Raw genomic sequence first — 18280 nt, forward strand, 5'->3', positions numbered from 1 at the left:
AGCCGCACCTTGACCCCCCGCCCCTGTGGCTCAGGCGGCGGGTAAAATTTGATTACCCTCCTGTCAATTAGTGCGTTTCCATAAAATGTCAAGCAAATAATTTTTCCATTATGTGATTTGGCGCAAGTTGTGAGGCCACGTGAAGCACAAGCGGCATCGTGGGACGGCGTTAATGGAAGAAACGCAGGTTGATTCAAGCAGCAGGAGAACAGAGCGAGGAATTCAGCAGTTGCTTCAAAGTGGAAAAGATGGAATTATTCTTGCAGATCAGCTCACAGTGAGGATTACTGCTCTTGGACAAAGACCATATCGTATAGAAATTAACACCAATTTAAATTTACACGATGAAATGCGCTTCAAACAAAGACCAAAGCCTCTTCAAGCAATGGAACAAAGTTCATTACAGATCCAATGGTTTCAAATGATGATGTTCAGAAGCCTCTATGGAAATGCAGCCATTGTTCTATGCCAGTGGAGTGAGAGCATCGTTGGTCTTCAGGCAGCTTTTGGGTAGAATTCCATTGTCGTCATTTTGTGTGAACTTCACGGTAGCCGTTCGGCTCTGAAGACATTTTCCCCACGTTTCACTATAGTTTCACTAATGCTTGAGAAATAAATCCCCTACATGTACTTTAGAGCAGGATTGTATCTTCCGTTTGACAGAGAGAAATATTCAAACTCAACTTTAACGAGTTAAAATCGGTTGCCTGCGATAACGACCCCCTCCCCTGTATTGGGTGGTATTTTTTTTTTTTTTATATCTGATGATTGAAAAGAAAACCCCCGAAATAATCAAGAATCGACTTCGCTTCTGTCTCGCTAAAAATCCAATTCGCAGCGGCGTGAGACAACCGGCGGGGAGACGAGCTGTCATAACTTGCAATTTAAGCGCGTTCCCCAATCGCCTTCTCCACCGACAGGATTAAATCCAATCAATTTTTAAGGCCCGATCGCCAGTCGTCCGGATGATTTTGTTTTTTTTTCTACGTGTGTGTGTGTGTGGTGTGACGCCGTGACGAGCTGGTTGTGCACGACGGCGCCCGCCACAATCTAGCAGGCCACTCCCACCGCCGCCCCCACGCTTTAAATGTTTTAAATTTGCTCCTTTCGCTTCTCATCCGGCGAGCCCGTTTACATATTTAATCCCTCCCACCCGCCAAAAACCTCCTCTGTCGAGCGCCTCGGAAAATGAAAGCGCCTCTTTGATTGTGGACATCCGGCTCTGCTGGCTTCAGCAGCAGCAGCAGCAGCAGCAGCCGCCGCCGCCGCCGCCGCCGCCGCCGTCTCCATCCAAAAGCGCTTTCAACGGCCAAACCTTTGTTCTGCGGTGCGTCTTGCTCTGCAACGAATGGGGCGGCCCGGCCTGGATCTGGGTTTTTGAGGGGTGGGTGTTGGGATTGGAGGTGGAGGGGGTGACTGTGGAAAAACTGGGCCGTTTGGAAAACATCCCAGTTTAGATCCACTACTCATCCGCTGTTGAAAGAGAGAGAGCAGGAGAGAAGAGAGGGAGAGGGAAAGAGAGAGAGAGAGAAGAGAGGGAGAGAGAGAGAAGAGAGAGGGAGAAAGATTTTTTAAAAAGAGCCCAGCCAGCGACAAAAATGTTGATGCAAAAAAAAAAACTTGACGCTTTGTGGGGAGTTCACAGCCTCGCAGAGCTGCTGTGTAGCTTAGCGGCTCCAAACATACCATACAAGCCGCCCCCCCCCCACCACCACCTCCCTCCCCGCACCCCTTCTGGAGCCACAGGAAGTAGCGCCTTCACGCCCAAACACCCCCCTCACCCCCATATTCTCCAGGCTATTGCCAGTTGTCAGCCAGTGGCTAAACGGCCTCCCTCAATCGCCTTTTCAGCTCAGGCTTAGTCTCATTGGCAGTAAGCTGATTAGGAACGAGTCACTAAGCCCGGCAGAGACTGATAGCCTAACAGAGAGAGTGGCGGCGGCGGCGGCGGCGGCAGCGGATGGATGAGCGGAGGAGGGTGAGACGGGCGAGAGAGGCAGGCGGTTGGTGAGAGGACTGACTGACAGACAGACAGACAGTGGGACAGTGGAGAGGCTTAGATTCACAGATGCAGACATGAAACCAAAGATTTGCACCCAGAGTCTCTTGTGACGGAGGCGAAATCCCTCCTGATTGGCTGGTTTTCATGCCGTGGCTGGACGGCACAGTGGCGGCCGCTGCCGTTTCAGAGACAGGAAGCTCAGTCTCAGCCTCGACGTCCAACTTGTCCGTGCATTTGTAGGTCTATTGTTGTCTGTCGTCGTGTGCTGCTTGCTCGCTGCTTTGTTGCCCCGTTGCCCCCAGTGTGAATGAACGAATGAGCAAAGCACAATGACCTTTCATTTGAACTATTAAGCGAAAATAGTTAGTGTGGCTGCTGAAGCCGGAGGGCGATGACTGTGCTTTGTTTCCAGTGTCTTCAACAGGACTGCAGTGAATGCGCAGCTTCTCTTCTCCCACTAAATCCAGAGCAGCTCTGCTCTCCAAACTGCTCCACCGTCCGTGTGTGTTTCCAGGCTTTAGACAGACTGTCCAATCACGATGCGGAATTCCCAGCGTCCAGGTTCGGAACCCTCCTCCATTGACTCCCAGAGAAGCTGAGCGTCTAGGGGGCGGGACTAAACGCAGCATTTACCCAACGAGCGTCGAGTTTCACTGCAGTGAAAAAAAAAACGATGCTAAGCTGCTGATTCCATTGAAGCTCAACTTCAATGGGCTTGAATGGACAGAGACGCTTGCGCAAGGAGAACAATCTGATTCTGGTTCCAACGTTCTGATTGAGGAATGAACTCAGAGGTCTCAGAGTCGAACACATTCGAATGCATTTTTAGACCATGAAATACCGTGTTTGACCCTTCATTTGACCATTTGTATTTCAACATTTTAGTGGAAGCTGAGCTTCCTCTGCAGTCTTGGGGAAGCCCTAATGTTGCAGGTTCGGGTTTGCAAATACCTATCAGTTTTAATGCGGGAATTCTAACGCAACAGTAATCATTTTTGAGACGACAGAAATGTGTAAAGACGACGGAGGAGAAGCTGTCGAAGCGCTTGGCTTCCTTCAGACGGAGGCGGAGAGAGTCGACGGAATTCAAAGAGTCGCACTTGGACTTCCCCGTGGAACCTGAAGGGGCCGCGGGTGCAAGTGAAGGAGCCGCGACCTCCGCGTCGAGGTGAAGGAGGAGAAGAGGAGAAGAGGAGGAGGAGGAGGAGCAGCAGCCAGGAGGCGATGGAGTCGGGATGAAGGCAAACAAAAGAAGCGTGACCTTTAACAAGCGAGCCGGGTAAACAAACTGAGAGCGGGTTGAGACCTTTCGTGTTCTCCTGGACTCCACACGCACACAAGCCAGCATGAAAAAGAGTGTGAGCGACGACTCGGCCGCCGACGTCTTCCCCCGTTTGCCAGCAGACCAGAGCTCTGCTGCGGTGAACGCAGCCTCATCGCCCTCAGTGACCGAGTGACCGACCTCGGGCCATTTTCCTGAAACGTCCGATGAGAGGAAGCAGTTAAGCGAGTCCATTCAGTTTGATGCTCACCGTTGAGTGATCATGGTTTCAGACTCTGTTTATTCCCGTTTGAATGCGTCAATAATGACGTTTTGAAAAACAAAAACTGACTCGGGTGTCATGAATTTATGTGGCACTTTTTCTTCCAACATTATGGCCACCGTAGTTTGGAAGAGAGGTGGACGCTCAGGGGAAGAGATTTCCTGGTGGAAGTCCATCTTCAACCGTCAACAGTTGTAATTTATATGGAACGATTACTTCATCATTTCATTCGTTATTTTTTTTTTTTAAATTTAAAACAATCAGATTCTTTAATGGCGTTAAGATCTTCCCTCCTAATCCCGGCTGAATAAAGAAACGCATGATGCTCACACTTTATTTTGCTGACAGCAGCAACTGTCGGCTCCTGTTTTCTTTATAGTCCACACGCTGCTTTTCCCTTCTTTCCTCTTTTGTCTTTTGTTTACATTGCGGATTACAAATTCAAAACCTTCTGCAGTTTTATTTCCCCCGCTGACGCGTGTCTCCGAAACTGAGACGCTCCTGTGTTGAAGAGCACGCGGAGCAACGTCGGTCCCGGAACGCCGACGGCGCGTTGACGTTCCAGCTGTAACCACTGGCAGTAAAAGAGGTGATGAAATCCGATTTAAAGATAGCAGGTAGATCACCCTGTTATGTAGTTTGAAATTATTCAGCGAGACGAAAAAACGGGAGCATTGAGATGAGATGAGATGAGATTCACCTTTATTGCCGTTGCACGTCACACGCACAGAGCAGCAACAGAATGCAAGGAGTTGGGGGGTAATGTAGTGTGTACAGTAGTGCAAACGTACTGCAGGAGTCCAGTAGTAGAATTTGTCTTCTGGTAGCGTGTGTGTGTGTGTGTGTGTGTGTGTGGTGTGGTGGTTGTCGGTAGTCGTGCACCTCGTGTGTGTCGCCGTGTGTGTGAGCGTCACACACGGTCTCATTGTGCGCCCCCCCCCCCCCCCCCCCCCAGCCCCCCGGGGGAGTGATTTATGCGGCTCCTGCGTCACACGCTGGGCCCCGACTGGGCGGCGGGAGCCGCTCCCCGCCGCTCCCCGATGGTCACCATGGAGACCGAGGCTCCGCCGAAAAGTCTGCCGCCGGCAGCCGCTTGACCCCCGACCCCGCTGCGAGTCGACCGCTGCCGTCTCCCGGAGAGCCGCGATTGATCGTCGCCAGGAGAAACGCTGGAGCGCGGCGTCGCCGGGGTTGTTTTTGGAGAGCGGGATCCAGCCGGGGCACCGGCAGCATGTTGTGAGGACTTCACACTGACTGAGTCACTTTCCGTCATTAGAGTACTTTATTGTACAGGCCTAACCTGAACTCTGACCACATTATGCCTCACTCTAACACTAACCAGTACCTCAATTCATATCTTTTTTTTTTTTATTCAGGAACAATTGCTAAATCGGTTTGTATCGATACTCCACCGAGCCAACATAGATTTAAAGGTAAATATTAGGTTTGATTTATGATTTTTAAATTGATAAAACGTTAACGCACTGCCCATAAATACATGAATAAAAGTGTATACTCACAGTACTGTTATATATCACTTGGTTTTCCTACCCTTAGAATGCTTCTCATATATATAAGAACACACAAAGACCAATAAGAAGTCTTGCTCCTACTTGGCCGCCATCTTGCGCCGCCATTTTTCACTGAAGCTGCCTGACAGTGAGTTTTGTCATCAGGGCACTGTTCACACATTGGACCTTTGATTGATATATAATGAGCGAGTAAACAGGGAGTGTGGGATCATCATTTAGGCGTGGCATGTTTGCGTTTGTGTTTTTGGAGCGTTCAATGTTCAGTGTGTGAACGCTGCCTTTTGTGCCAAAGCTTCTTCTCAACTCCTATTTCAGCACTTATAGACGTCGTGTCGGAACCAGCCGAGTCACTCTCGTCCTCCGCAGATCTTAGAAACAATATTTTATCTCAACAACTTCAGACACAGCATTTCTTTTTTGGTAGAATTGGGGTATAATATACTTGTTTCCTTCCAAGCAAAAGTACAAAAAACAAATCCTACAAAAGTCTATGGTAAGTGTAATAAAGTAGATCATTAACAGCAGTAATGATCAAACCATGCAATAATCCATGCAGTCGGTGAAGTCAAAGTGTTTTTTTGTTTGAAGGTTTAATGAGATTTTGACTAAATGGAGGAGGCCATCTGCCTTGCTGGAAAATCATTAACACATCTACTAACATGTCTACAAAAGAGCACCGCACAAACACCCTCCCCACCACTACCAACACACACACACGCACGCACGCACACACACACACACACACACACGGGGCCAGCAGACAGAAAGCCGGGTCAGTGTGTGGACAGAACTGGAAGATAATGATGAGCAAATAAAAGGCTGATAAATGGGTGGAGAGGCTCGCTGAGTAAAGTCTGCAGTGTGGCCTGGAATAATAACACCATTTCCTGCTGTTGAGAAACCGGCCCGTGGGGGGGTGAGCGGGTGGATCTTAAATTCTGCCTTCCTTTTGAGTCGCAGAATCCGCGAATACTAATTAAGAGGAAGTTTCTTTGACTGAGATGCCAATAAATCCCCACAATCTGCGCAGAGACGTTTGAGTTTGCTATGTGAAGGACGCCGCCGCTGCTCCTCTTCCTGCCTCCTCTCCCACTGAGGATGCTGGGAAAGGTCAAGTTGATACGATGCCCTTTTATATACAGCATATATATATATATATATATAATATATATGTAATAGTGTTTTTTTTTTTCAGTGTGCAGGCCTCTGCCCCCTGTGCCAAAAGCCAAAAGGGCACCAAACTTTTTCCTGCCTTTTTATTTGTGGGATTTGTAGAAGTGTGACAATGTTGCTGAGATTTCCAACTGATGAACTGATGAACCTGCAAGGCCGCCCCAATCCTGAGCTCCTGTCACTTTTCAAGAATGGAGCGTCTACTGTCAGCTCACAGCTTAACGTCATCACAACAACAAGCGAATGTTCCAGTAAAACCAGAGCATTCTGTATTGTAGTAGCTGCACCGCGACAGAGAGAGAGAGAGAGAGAGAGAGAGAACGGCTACAGTTTGGACAAAATAGTTTCAGTATGGAACACATCGACTGTGCTGCAGGTCATCTGATTGGAGGAAAAGCGTTGACGTGGACTTCAAAAGATCATGTTGTGCATCATGAGGGTGTGTGTGTGTGTGTGTGTGTGGAACTCCTGGTTAACTCTTTGATCTCTGACTTGATGACACTGATCTGTGTGCAGAGATGAACATGCATGTGATCCTCCCCATTGGTGTGATTAGTGGTGTGTAACGCTGCGACCCCCCGCCCCCACGCCACCAGCCTCTGCTGTCTAACACACACACACACACACTTTGCTTGTTTGGTCTCAAGCCCAGCACTGCTGCGTGTCTTTCTCTGTCACTCTTCCCGTCTTTATTTATTTTTTTTTGCGTGCAGCCCACAGCTTTTAAGAGCCCCAGTGTCTCCATGAGCGGCTGATCGTTGCTCACAAGACCAGTCCAGCCCCCCCCCCCCCACCCCCCCAAATATAAAAACTATCTGCAAAAGGACAAGCGGAGCGCCGCAGTGCGCAGCGAGGCGCTAAATGACCCAGAAATCTCATCCATCTGGAGAAATGTCACAGCCCTCATCAAACAGCCACGGCTGGGTTAGCGGCTTATTAAATACACACCCCCGACCCCACCCCCTGTGCGCGTGTGTGTGTGAGTGTGTGTGCCAAATCATAATGACATAGAAAGTAATGGAAACCCCCCCCCCCCGACCCACCCCCAGGGTGAGGGTGCCTCAGCCATGCAGTCACAGTTGTTGCCGTTGTGAGGATTATTGAGATAAAACAAGTCATTTGTACAAATACGTCTGTTCCAGCCTCAACAGTACGAGGCACAATAGTTTGAAAGAGAAATTAATGCTTATGATTCACATAAGCTGCTTTTCCATTACAATTCTTTTTCAAAATAAAAGCGATACTTTCTAAAATTTCGACAAAGTATGATTGTGATTTGCAGGTGTTTCCATTGAACGCGCGAAGCACACGAGCCGTAATTACGTCTACGATTGTTTGCTGTCAAGAATGGTTGTTCTATTTTTCTCTTTGATTACTTGTAAAAAATATTCAGTTTCCCCCGTAATCATATGGTGTATTATTATAGATTAGATTATATGTTTGATAATAATAATTAAAAGATAATTTGATTCTATTATTTATTACAATTTTTTGCAGCCCCTCTAGCGCCCCCTGGCAAACCCCCACTTTGAAAACCACTGTTCTAGACACCCATTAGTCTTTGCCACGTTAATATTGCGAGTCTGCTCGATCAGATTTCCTACTACTACTACTGCTTCTACTACAACTACTACTGCGTCTACTACTACTTCTACTACAACTACTGCTACTACTGCGTCTACTACTACTTCTACTACAACTACTACTGCTTCTACTACTACTGCGTCTACTACTACTACTGCGTCTACTACAACTACTACTGCTTCTACTACAACTACTACTGCGTCTACTGCTTCGTCTACTACTGCTTCATCTACTACTGCTACTACTACTGCGTCTACTGCTACTACTGCTTCTACTACTACTCCTACTGCTTCTACTACTACTCCTACTGCTACTACTGCTTCTACTACTACTACTGCTTCTACTACTACTCCTACTGCTTCTACTACTACTGCGTCTACTACTGCTTCTACTACTACTCCTACTGCTTCTACTACTACTGCGTCTACTACTACTCCTACTGCTACTACGACTGCTTCTTCTACAACTACTACTATTGCTTCTACTACTACTACTACTACAACTACTATTGCTTCTACTACTACTACTACTACTACTGCTTCTACAACAACTACTACTACAACTACTAATACTGCTTCTACTACTACTCCTACTGCGTCTACTACTACTACTACTACTGCTTGTACTACTACTCCTACTGCGTCTACTACTACTTCTATTACTACTGCTTCTACTACTACTGCTTCTACTATTACTGCTTCTACTACTACTACTACTGCTTGTACTACTACTCCTACTGCGTCTACTACTACTTCTATTACTACTGCTTCTACTACTACTACTAATACTGCTTCTACTACTACTCCTACTGCGTCTACTACTACTACTACTACTGCTTGTACTACTACTCCTACTGCGTCTACTACTACTTCTATTACTACTGCTTCTACTATTACTGCTTCTACTACTACTACTAATACTGCTTCTACTACTACTCCTACTGCTTCTACTACTACTACTACTACTACTGCTTCTACTACAACTACTACTACTGCTTCTACTACTACTACTACCACTACTAGTAATAAAATAAAGGAAACCAACTGGAATATGGATCTTTATTGAGATGTTGATCTCACTCATGCTCAACTGGTTTTACCACAGGAAAAAGTTGATGTGTGGCTCAATTGCAGCTTCATTGGGAGTCGAGTCGAGCGTCGCGGCGAAGAGGTTCGACTGTGTCAGATTCAGTGGACAGCGTGCGCCCGCTCGCGCGCGGCTGTCGCCATAATCCTACCGCGGCGGCGCCAGGTAGACGCGCACGCGTCTGCGTGCGTTCTGAATGGGGTCAGCGGCGCCATGGACCCGCGCATGGGAGAAGAAAACACAATCGGTCCATTTGGCTGAGTCGGCGTCTCCTGCTGCCAAGCTGCGGGGCGGCTCACAATGCACTGCAGCCTGAATGGGCACAACGCTCCCACAAGTGTGTGTGCGTGCGTGTTTGTGCGTGTGTGGGTTGGTATGAGAGAGTCTCTATTGTGCGTGTCCTTCGACGTCGGGGTGTAGGGTTGTGTGCGTGCACACTGGTGTCTGGGAAAGTGTGAGTGGGCACCGTGGTTCCGTGTGGGGGGTTTTTGTGATTACGGCTCATTTAATTGTGCTGGGAAGCTGTGGAGGATGTGTGTGTGCATGTGTGTGTGTGTGCATGTGCGTGTGCGTGTGTCCACACGGGGCCCAGTCCGCCAGCTGGGAAATGAAGTGGGGAAACTCAGATTATCAGCATCATTTATTTACATTCGCAATCAACGTGGCACTAATTTCATTTCGCCTCCAGTTTTCCGATTTTTTTTCTACCTCTCCTTTCTTCTTGTTACACATTGGATTATTCTCAGTAAATTGGCAGTTTATCCTTGAGCTGAAACATGAAAAATCATGAATGTAAAAGTGATTCACCTGTTAAATCAGCTTGTAGAAACACCTTGTAATGACAAAATGAGCAACAACAGACACAGTTCAACCAAGGAAGAGAAGCAACTGGATGATGATGATGATGATGATGATGATGCTATTTAGGAAATCAGATAATGATGGGAATAAAAACTGATATGTGTTTTTCCAAAGGAGGCCCAAAGCCGGAATTACAAAAATGAATGAAAAACAAACCTTTTCGGGTTTTGGAGTTTTTGGCTCGCGCAGCTTTAACGCAAAACAAGACGCACAACTTCCAAACTTGCTACTTCCTGTTTGAAGATTTCCCCCGCAGGAAAAAATGCGCGCGGTATCTTCTGAACGACGGCTGTTTGGTGGGAAAGCTTTTCTGGGCTTTGTGGGCGAGCGAGAGAGCGAGAGAGCGGCACATCAAAGAACGTGATGTAGAAAAATTTGGGCGTAGACGGTCGGAATGCTGAGCGGGCGGGGTGGGGGGGAAACAAGACGGTTGAATTAATCATAAACTTCCCTCCGTAAACATTTCCCAACAGCAGATGGAGATGTGGATTAGATGGACAGAAGACAGCCGCTACTCCCAGGCAGCGAGCTGGCTGAGGCATTCTGGTCGCGTTTGAAGCTGCCTGAGGTTTCACGTTAACTTGTGCGGCAGAACTTGTACCGAGTCCACCGACCCTCGTCCGTCCTGGTTCTGGTTCTGCTGAGGCTCACACGGAAACTCGCTGGTTCTTCTGTTTTCGCAATCATCTCCTGCTTTCACGCAGAGCCATCCAGTGAGCGGCGGCGGAGGCGGCGTGCAGCAAAATGCCCTGGTGATGCCCTCTGCTTTTATTTGACCTTTGACCTCCCACCCCTCGATGTTCCGGCTGGGACCTCGGGGGTTGGGGGCGTGGGGGTGAACTGCTGCAGTCCCGAGAGCTTTGTCTCAGCGGGGCAGCTGAACCGGCCGACTCGCTCTGGTTTTTCTAATAAGGGCTGTGAAAGGAGGAGGGGGTGGTGGTGGTGGGAGTGACGTTCGGGGTGATGCTGAGGGTGAGGGTGCTGCACCACCACCACCACCGCCCCACCCCCTTTCCTCCCGCTCAAAGCAGATTAATTAAAAGCTCACTGCCGCTCTCCTTCTCCCCGTCTCTCTCTTATCAGCCAGAGTCGAGCACTTACTGTAAGCCCCCGGGGAGGGCTCAGTGCCGGGCCGGGTGGGCAGGGGGAGGGGTGTACTTGGGGGGGGGTGGGTGGGACGGGCGGGCGGAGCCTCTGGGAACGATGCTAATTCCGGGCCGGTGGGACGGCTGCTTGAGGAATTAGCGCTGGTGGGGTTGTTCCGCTCATCGCTGATTATCTCCGTCTAGGAAGAGACGGCGCCGCCTGTCTGTCACCCGCACTTTCCCGACCAGTTTTTATTCTGTTTTTTTTTGCCCCCCCCACCCCCCGGTAAATACTTGAACCCCGAGGCCGTGGCGCCACGGAAATCGCGGGCCGTTATTGTCGCGTGTGAGGTCAGCGAGGGATAATGAGGAACGTCGGGGCCGCAGGGCGGAAAATCTGCCCCCCCCCCTTTTTTTTTTTTTGCAACTCAAGTGATAAAGCGACGTTACTGTACATTTCATTAATAGACACGCATATCGTTAGTCGTCCCCTGTGCGGCGTTTTCTTTCAATTAGTAACGTGGGACTTCAGTGAATGGTTCAAAAGGTGAAGAGGTGCACGCCGGCCAAAACTGTCCAACTGTTCTGAGTTCAGATCAACAACTTTTAACACGGATTTTTAAGGTTCTTGGAAGTATTTCAGCGGAAAGAATAAAAAATTGGGTTGAAGAACCTGCACTTCAGGCTGGATGAAGAATGCAGCGTGTGGTGAAATTACGCCACTTATTAATTCAGCCACGGAAAGTTGAGGATTTGTCCGAGACGCCGCAGGCCCCCAAATCACTTAATCGCATTAGCGCACAAACAGCGAAACCGTTTGGAGTAAAACAAAGGATTCCAGTTTGGGTGAAAAAGCCCTCGGCGTTCCGCCGTCACGCCGGCCGCCCGTGGCTGCGGGGAGGAACTGGAAGGAGCGGGAGAGGCGTCGCCATAAAAAGCGACTGCGTGTCCTCGCTGCCGAGGTGAACAATGAAACCTAATCCCGACTGTCCGTCGGCCGAGAGATGTTTTATTATCGCCCGGGTGTCTGGAAATGAACACGGCCTCTCGCTCTCGCGGGGCGGGGGGGGGGGGCTGCGGGAGCCTCGTAAAAAAAAAAAAAAAAAAAATCTGCACATTTAATCCTCTCATAGACTCACTGACATTTCAGACTGCGCTTGCCAGTGAGTGGCGGTCCTCACTTCCTGCAAGCCTCACAGCTTTGAGGTCGCGACTCAGACGCGATTCCAAAGCGCTCCTCGGCAACGCAGAGCCTTTCCCCTGGTTCTCGACCACAGTGATGTAGAATCCATTGCAACCAACAGTTGATACATTGGTAAATCTGTTAAGCGCTTTTACACACATGAATCAATACACATGTTTTTGCCGCTTGGTTTGTTGGATGCTTATCGTAGGATTGCGGGGCGTCAGTGTTTTCGTATCGCATATGTGTACGTGTACACGCACATACATATTTACATTTGTGAACATGTGCGTGCATGGTCATATATGAGTGTATGCATGTTCATGTGCATACAAATGTATGTCTACGTTTCCAGGATGACGCAGCAGCAGCACCCGGAGGTCATGGCTTCGTGTTTTGCTGTGTTTCAGGCTGCAGCCGTTCATCAGCGGACAGCCGGGCAAGAAGCTGGCGGTGGAGAAGGTGAGCCGTCTCTCGTCTCCCTCTGCTCTTCGTCTCCGCCACTCTCTTCATTGCCGAGGCTTACACACACACACGCGCGCGCGCGCGCACGTACGCACAGCCGCTCAGCCGGCCAGTCAATCACGTTCACGTCTCTTTCTCGTCTCTTGCCTTTTCATTTTCCAGTGCAGAGAAGAACGGCCGCGTGCGAGCGCCACAGCAGTGACTTCGGAACGCAGGGGCCGCTTTTGCGTTGCGTGGCTTCATAATTTATAGATCTGTAAACTTTAATTAACCCTTTATAGGCAGGGGAACCGTGTACGGTCTCAATTTCCTCACTGCTGAAGTCTTAAATGGTCCGACTGGAGAGGATTCGCGCACAGGACGTCACTCAATCAAACTGTGTTTTCCCTTTTCCAATTCAATGCAATTTTGTCGAGCTCCGCCGCGGTTGCCTTGATGCCGCCGAGCAATAAATATGAGGAGCGAGCGAGTCGGTTCGACGCGGCGGGCGCAGTGTTTGCTGTCAATAAGACAATATTGTCGGCAACCAACTCCACTGGCTGAAGGAATGATTCTCCATCAGGTTAGAGGAGGTGAACCCCCCCCCCCCCCCCCTCCCCCACTCCACCACCACCACCCCCGCCCTTCCTCCCTCCCTCTCGTTCGCCCCTCTTAAACAAAGTTGGACAGAGTCTTAAACTAAACGTGGTCTTAAACGTGCCAGTCAAACTCCCCCCCCCCCCCAACAGTCGAGCTCTTTTTCTCAGCTCCTCCGCAGGAAGAAGCTTCCCTTGGCTCTCCACCAGCTTCCTGATGGTTCCGCTGAAGTTCCCTTTTTCATCTCCCCCTCCCCCTCCCGCACCCGCTTCACAAAGCCTCGTCCGACTTTGAAGAGTTAATTCACTCGCTCTTCCCATTCACAGTTTTGTAGCTGCCAGCAGCCATCTTCAGCCAGACCTCCCCACCTCTTCCTTTCCTCCTTAATTTGATTTTAAATTGGACCTAAATCCAGTCACAGGTAGCTTCACATCATTCTTCAAGGTCCTAAACGTGGCTTCCTGGACGTCGTGCATCTCGTTTCACTCCCGACTGCGCTCTCCTGCCGCTGACTCGGCTCCTTTCTTTGTGGATTCGCTTCGTGCTTCTCACATCCTCAGTGACGTGCGGGAGTTATTTTTGGGATGAGGTCCGTAAATCTGGGATGCACGTTAAAAAAAAACCCTGCCCGTTCTTTAATTATCTCATAGGAGGAGCCATCACTCTTACTCAATGGTCAGTGTTTTTAGTTCTTGGCCCCACTGCTAGGGTCGGGGACATTACCTCAACCCCAACCGTCCGTCAGCATAGTTGCCCCTGACGCTTCTGTCATAACATACGCTGCAGCCATGGGGGGGGGGACACTCTGTACGTAAGTGAAAATACAACTGCTTGTCTAAAAAAAAAAAATTCTCTGGTAAAAGTAAAAATGACTCTTTTTTTTTTTTTTTTACCCATTAATTTTTTTTTTGCCATTAATGAAACAATACATTTGTTGCTAATTTAGCAAAAATAAAAAAGTTATGACAAAATAATCTGGACTGAACTGACCAGCGGTCAGAGGCTTTAGTACTTTCAATACTATGTATATGCATTATTGTATACTATATATATATATATATATATGGATGAAAAACCACCCCCTGAGAGCGTCAAAGCCTTTTAGCCATATTTGAGCGGTTTTTCAAAAATGTTTCCATCACCTGTTTTTTATTGCGATATTTAGGTTTTGTGCAGTTCTATGGAAGCACAGCTTCGTGTGGCCGGGCTCAGCCCTGCTGCCTCTCTCGCCATCCCATTTCCAATCTTTTCTTCCTCCACATTCCTTCCCATCCCTCCATCCTCCCTCCCTCCCTCCCCGCCCCCCCGCTCCCCTCGCGCACCAATCTTTTTTGTCTCTCGCTCCATCGTGTGCACTTGGCAGCCCTGAATGACTGAGCCCTGGGATCTCAGGCTCTGTCAACCAGGAAGAAAACATTTCCACGAGGGGGCCGGGTCAACAAGGCTTGTTACTTAGCAACGCCCCACTCACCTCCCCCCTGGGAACTGGAGGCGAAGGGTCTCCGCTATTGGCCGAGGCTGCTCCTCGCTGCCCCCCCCCCCCCCCGGCCCCCATCCCCTTCCCCGTTATGTAACCTCGCCGTTCTGATTGCGGCGACGGGGCCAGATTGAAAGGAGATGTTTTGTTAAGCTCTTTTCTAAAGGGATTTTTCCTTCAGCCTCGTCAGCAACCCAGCAATTAGTCTGAACGTTTCTTCGGCCAGCGATGGGAGGAAATGAACATTTTACACAACGGGGGAGGGGCTGGAGGTCAGGGGGGTGTGCCGACTCCAGCCAGCTTCCAGGCTTAATCTCTGTGTCAGGACGGCAGGGTTCGAGGCTCAGAGATTGGAAAAGGGTGATAAGGTCACGAGGGAGAGGCTTTGAACGGCGCTGCAGCCGCTCCGCAGTCGCAGCTGCAGCCTGCTTATGCAAGCAATGGTCTTGGGAGGGGACGGTCGGGTCCATTTGAGGCGTCTCTCAGAGAAGTCGTCGGCCCGCTCGTCCCCTCGCCGCAGTCCTTCGCTCAGCCCCGGGAGAGCAGTTTTGTTCACCGAGAGGCCGGCGGTCCCGTCAGCGACAGCTTTTCCCCCCTCCCGAAGGACCTGCAAAGAGACAAAGTCAATTTTGGAGTGGTTATGCTCACTTTGCCGTGTGAGCATGCCGGCGGAAATGGAGCGCTGAGACTCTTAACTGTTTTCCAATTTACGCAGGGCCACTTTTCTGTGGAACATTTAACAGGAAGTGCAATTTCAAGCCCTTCGCATGAAACATGAAAGAGAGGACGTTGGAGCCGGAGGCGATGGTTGAAGACGGAGTTGAGATTTGTTAAGACTTAAACTGAATTATGTTAAGATTGAATTCAACAAGACGAAATAGAGGCCGGTCTTGAAACATTCAGTGTCTGGAAGGACTGTGGAACCCACTGAACACATTATTCCCAATTATCCCAGGATATACAGATGCCCAAAATATGGTTATGACTCACATCCTGGGTAGATTTTTTTGGGTGTTTTGGCTGCAGAACAATGGGATTCTTTTTGAGCATAAATGAAATGATGCACTTTCTTAAAGAAGTAAGAATTGTAATAAATAATTGAATTTCTTTTTTTTTTTTTAAATTGGGGGAACATGTGATTTAAGGTTAGTGGTCCAACAGGATTGAAGACACTGTTGCACCTTAACATACATTTATCATCAGTGCTGCATGTAGACTGGAAGGATTGTTACTGAAGATGGAAAAGATGCACATTGGTCGTTTACAGTGTTGTGTTGTTGTCGTGGATGTTCTCTGGGTTAACTAAGATCTAAAGGTCCCACGTCACCTCGCTGGGGACCAGGGGGGCTGGATTAGACTCATGAGGTAGAGACGTGCAGACCTTCTCACTCACACTTTTGGAAGTTCGTCCTCCAGAGTCCCAGCACAAAGCAGACAAACTTTATTTGACGAGTGCCAGTCGAAACTCTTTGATGTCTTTGACCCCCACAATCCGCAACAGAAAACACAAGAAAAGTTTTTTGTATTTTTTGATAAATGTCACGAACCCTCTGAAGACTCAAGTACACTGTGGTTCCCATATTCCAATTTGTGTGAATGTCAGCGCAAACACAGCGTCAATGCTTCTTTTTGTTTCGCTTCACACAAAATCGCACTCATTAATTCATTGAGCCAGAAATTATGCTAAGCGTGTTGGTTGGGGGCTGTAACCAGATTCCATCAGCCGCCCACCATAAAAGTGCTGCCCTGCATCTCATCAGAAAAGTCATCGTCTTTCACGCAACTGAATCCCTTCGACTTGTAACATCGTCGGTTGGTCACATGGTAGAGCAAAGCCTTCAGCTGTTCTTTGCTCTTCTGCTGTTCAGTCCAGATTCGATCTCGCACCGCTGGTGCTGCTGTTTGGAGTTTTTACGAAAACAGGAAATCCTTGTTTGTTTTCTGGTGTGAACAAGATTCGACTGCAGCTTCCGCCTGGTTCCCCTCAGAGGAGGCTGATCGCCTCTCTGTTTTCGAATCACACCGTCAGACCCACTTGTTCTCACAATACATTGTGGGCGGCATGTGTGTGCGTGCGCGTGTGTGTGGTTTTGCACTCAGATCTCGACATCTTCACACAGATGAAGCTCCCTGAGCACTTGCTTCCTGCTGCCACCACCCCCCCCCCTTCCCCCTCCTTACAAGCTGCTCTCTCATTAGGAGACCCCGGCTGAATTCGGACCGTGTTCCTCCATCGTGTGACACTTCAGCCTTAATAGCTGCTACCAGCGCGTCCGCTGCCGTCGCTGCCAGACTTTCCTCTCCACTCGTTAAACTGGGTCTCACCTCTCTGCTGCTCCGCCGGCGCGCTTCAGTGTTTTTCAGTGGCCGCTGTTGGCGACGGTGGAACGTTAAAAAAACAAAAAAAAACAAAACAATAGTTGGCCGGTTACTGCTGGTCCACCTGAGAAGCCCAGCGGAGCGGAGATTCTGAAGTCCCGTTGCCCTGAATCTGTGGACTGCGGAGAAACTGGCTTTGTGTTCATATAGGAGAGGATGTATAATGCATGAATGTGCGTTCCATATGTCGGTGTGCCCAGCTTAAAGCGTAATAAGGAGCCCACCGAGCTCCATGGGGCACGAGGCCAGGCTTTGACTCTTTGATATTTGTTTTTGTTTTTTGGTTGGAAAAAATAAACCGCGGATAGAAATGAGTTGTAAATGAAAATAAATAAATATATGTATATATATGTATATATATATATATATGTATATGTATATATACGTATATGTATACATATACATATACGTATACATATATATATACATATACATATATATACATATACATATACATATATATATATATATATACATATACATATATATACATATACATATATACATATACATATACATATACATATATATATATACATATATATACGTATACGTATATACGTATACGTATATATATATATATATGTATATATGTATACGTATATATATATATATATATATGTATACGTATATATATATATATATGTATATATGTATACGTATATGTATATATATATGTATATATGTATACGTATACGTATATATATGTATATATGTATACGTATACGTATATATATATATGTATATATGTATACGTATACGTATAAATATATATATATATATATATATATATGTGTATATATATACGTGTGTATATATATATATATATATATATATATATATATATATATATACGTATATATATATATATATACACGTATACATATATATATATATATACGTATATATACGTATACGTATATATATATACGTATATATATATATACACGTATACGTATATATATATATACGTATACGTGTATATATATATGTATACGTATATATATATATACACGTATACGTATACATATATATATATACGTATACGTATACATATATATATATACGTATACGTATATATATATATATACGTATACGTATATATATATATATATATATATGTATACGTATACGTATATATATATATATATATGTATACGTATATATATATATATATATATATGTATACGTATACGTATATATATATATATGTATACGTATATATATATATATATATATGTATACGTATACGTATATATATATATATATATGTATACGTATACGTATATATATATATATATATATGTATACGTATACGTATATACATATATAT

The 18280-nt window shown here is 47.1% G+C and overlaps 1 protein-coding gene across 1 annotated transcript in view; it reads left to right on the top strand.

The window, feature by feature from the left end:
- The window catches only part of brf1a (BRF1 general transcription factor IIIB subunit a), an 88218-nt gene that overhangs the window by 65692 nt on the left and 4246 nt on the right, over positions 1-18280 (top strand). Inside the window, exon 17 of the mRNA XM_076027642.1 lies at positions 12461-12512. Within this exon, the coding sequence (XP_075883757.1) occupies positions 12461-12512 (52 nt within the window). The remainder of the gene's footprint in view (positions 1-12460; positions 12513-18280) is intronic.

This window comes from Nelusetta ayraudi, unplaced genomic scaffold, assembly GCF_046127955.1.
Source record: "Nelusetta ayraudi isolate G7.1 ecotype Tasmania unplaced genomic scaffold, CSIRO-AGI_Nayr_v1 ptg000021l, whole genome shotgun sequence".
Classification (NCBI taxonomy): Eukaryota; Metazoa; Chordata; class Actinopteri; order Tetraodontiformes; family Monacanthidae; genus Nelusetta; species Nelusetta ayraudi.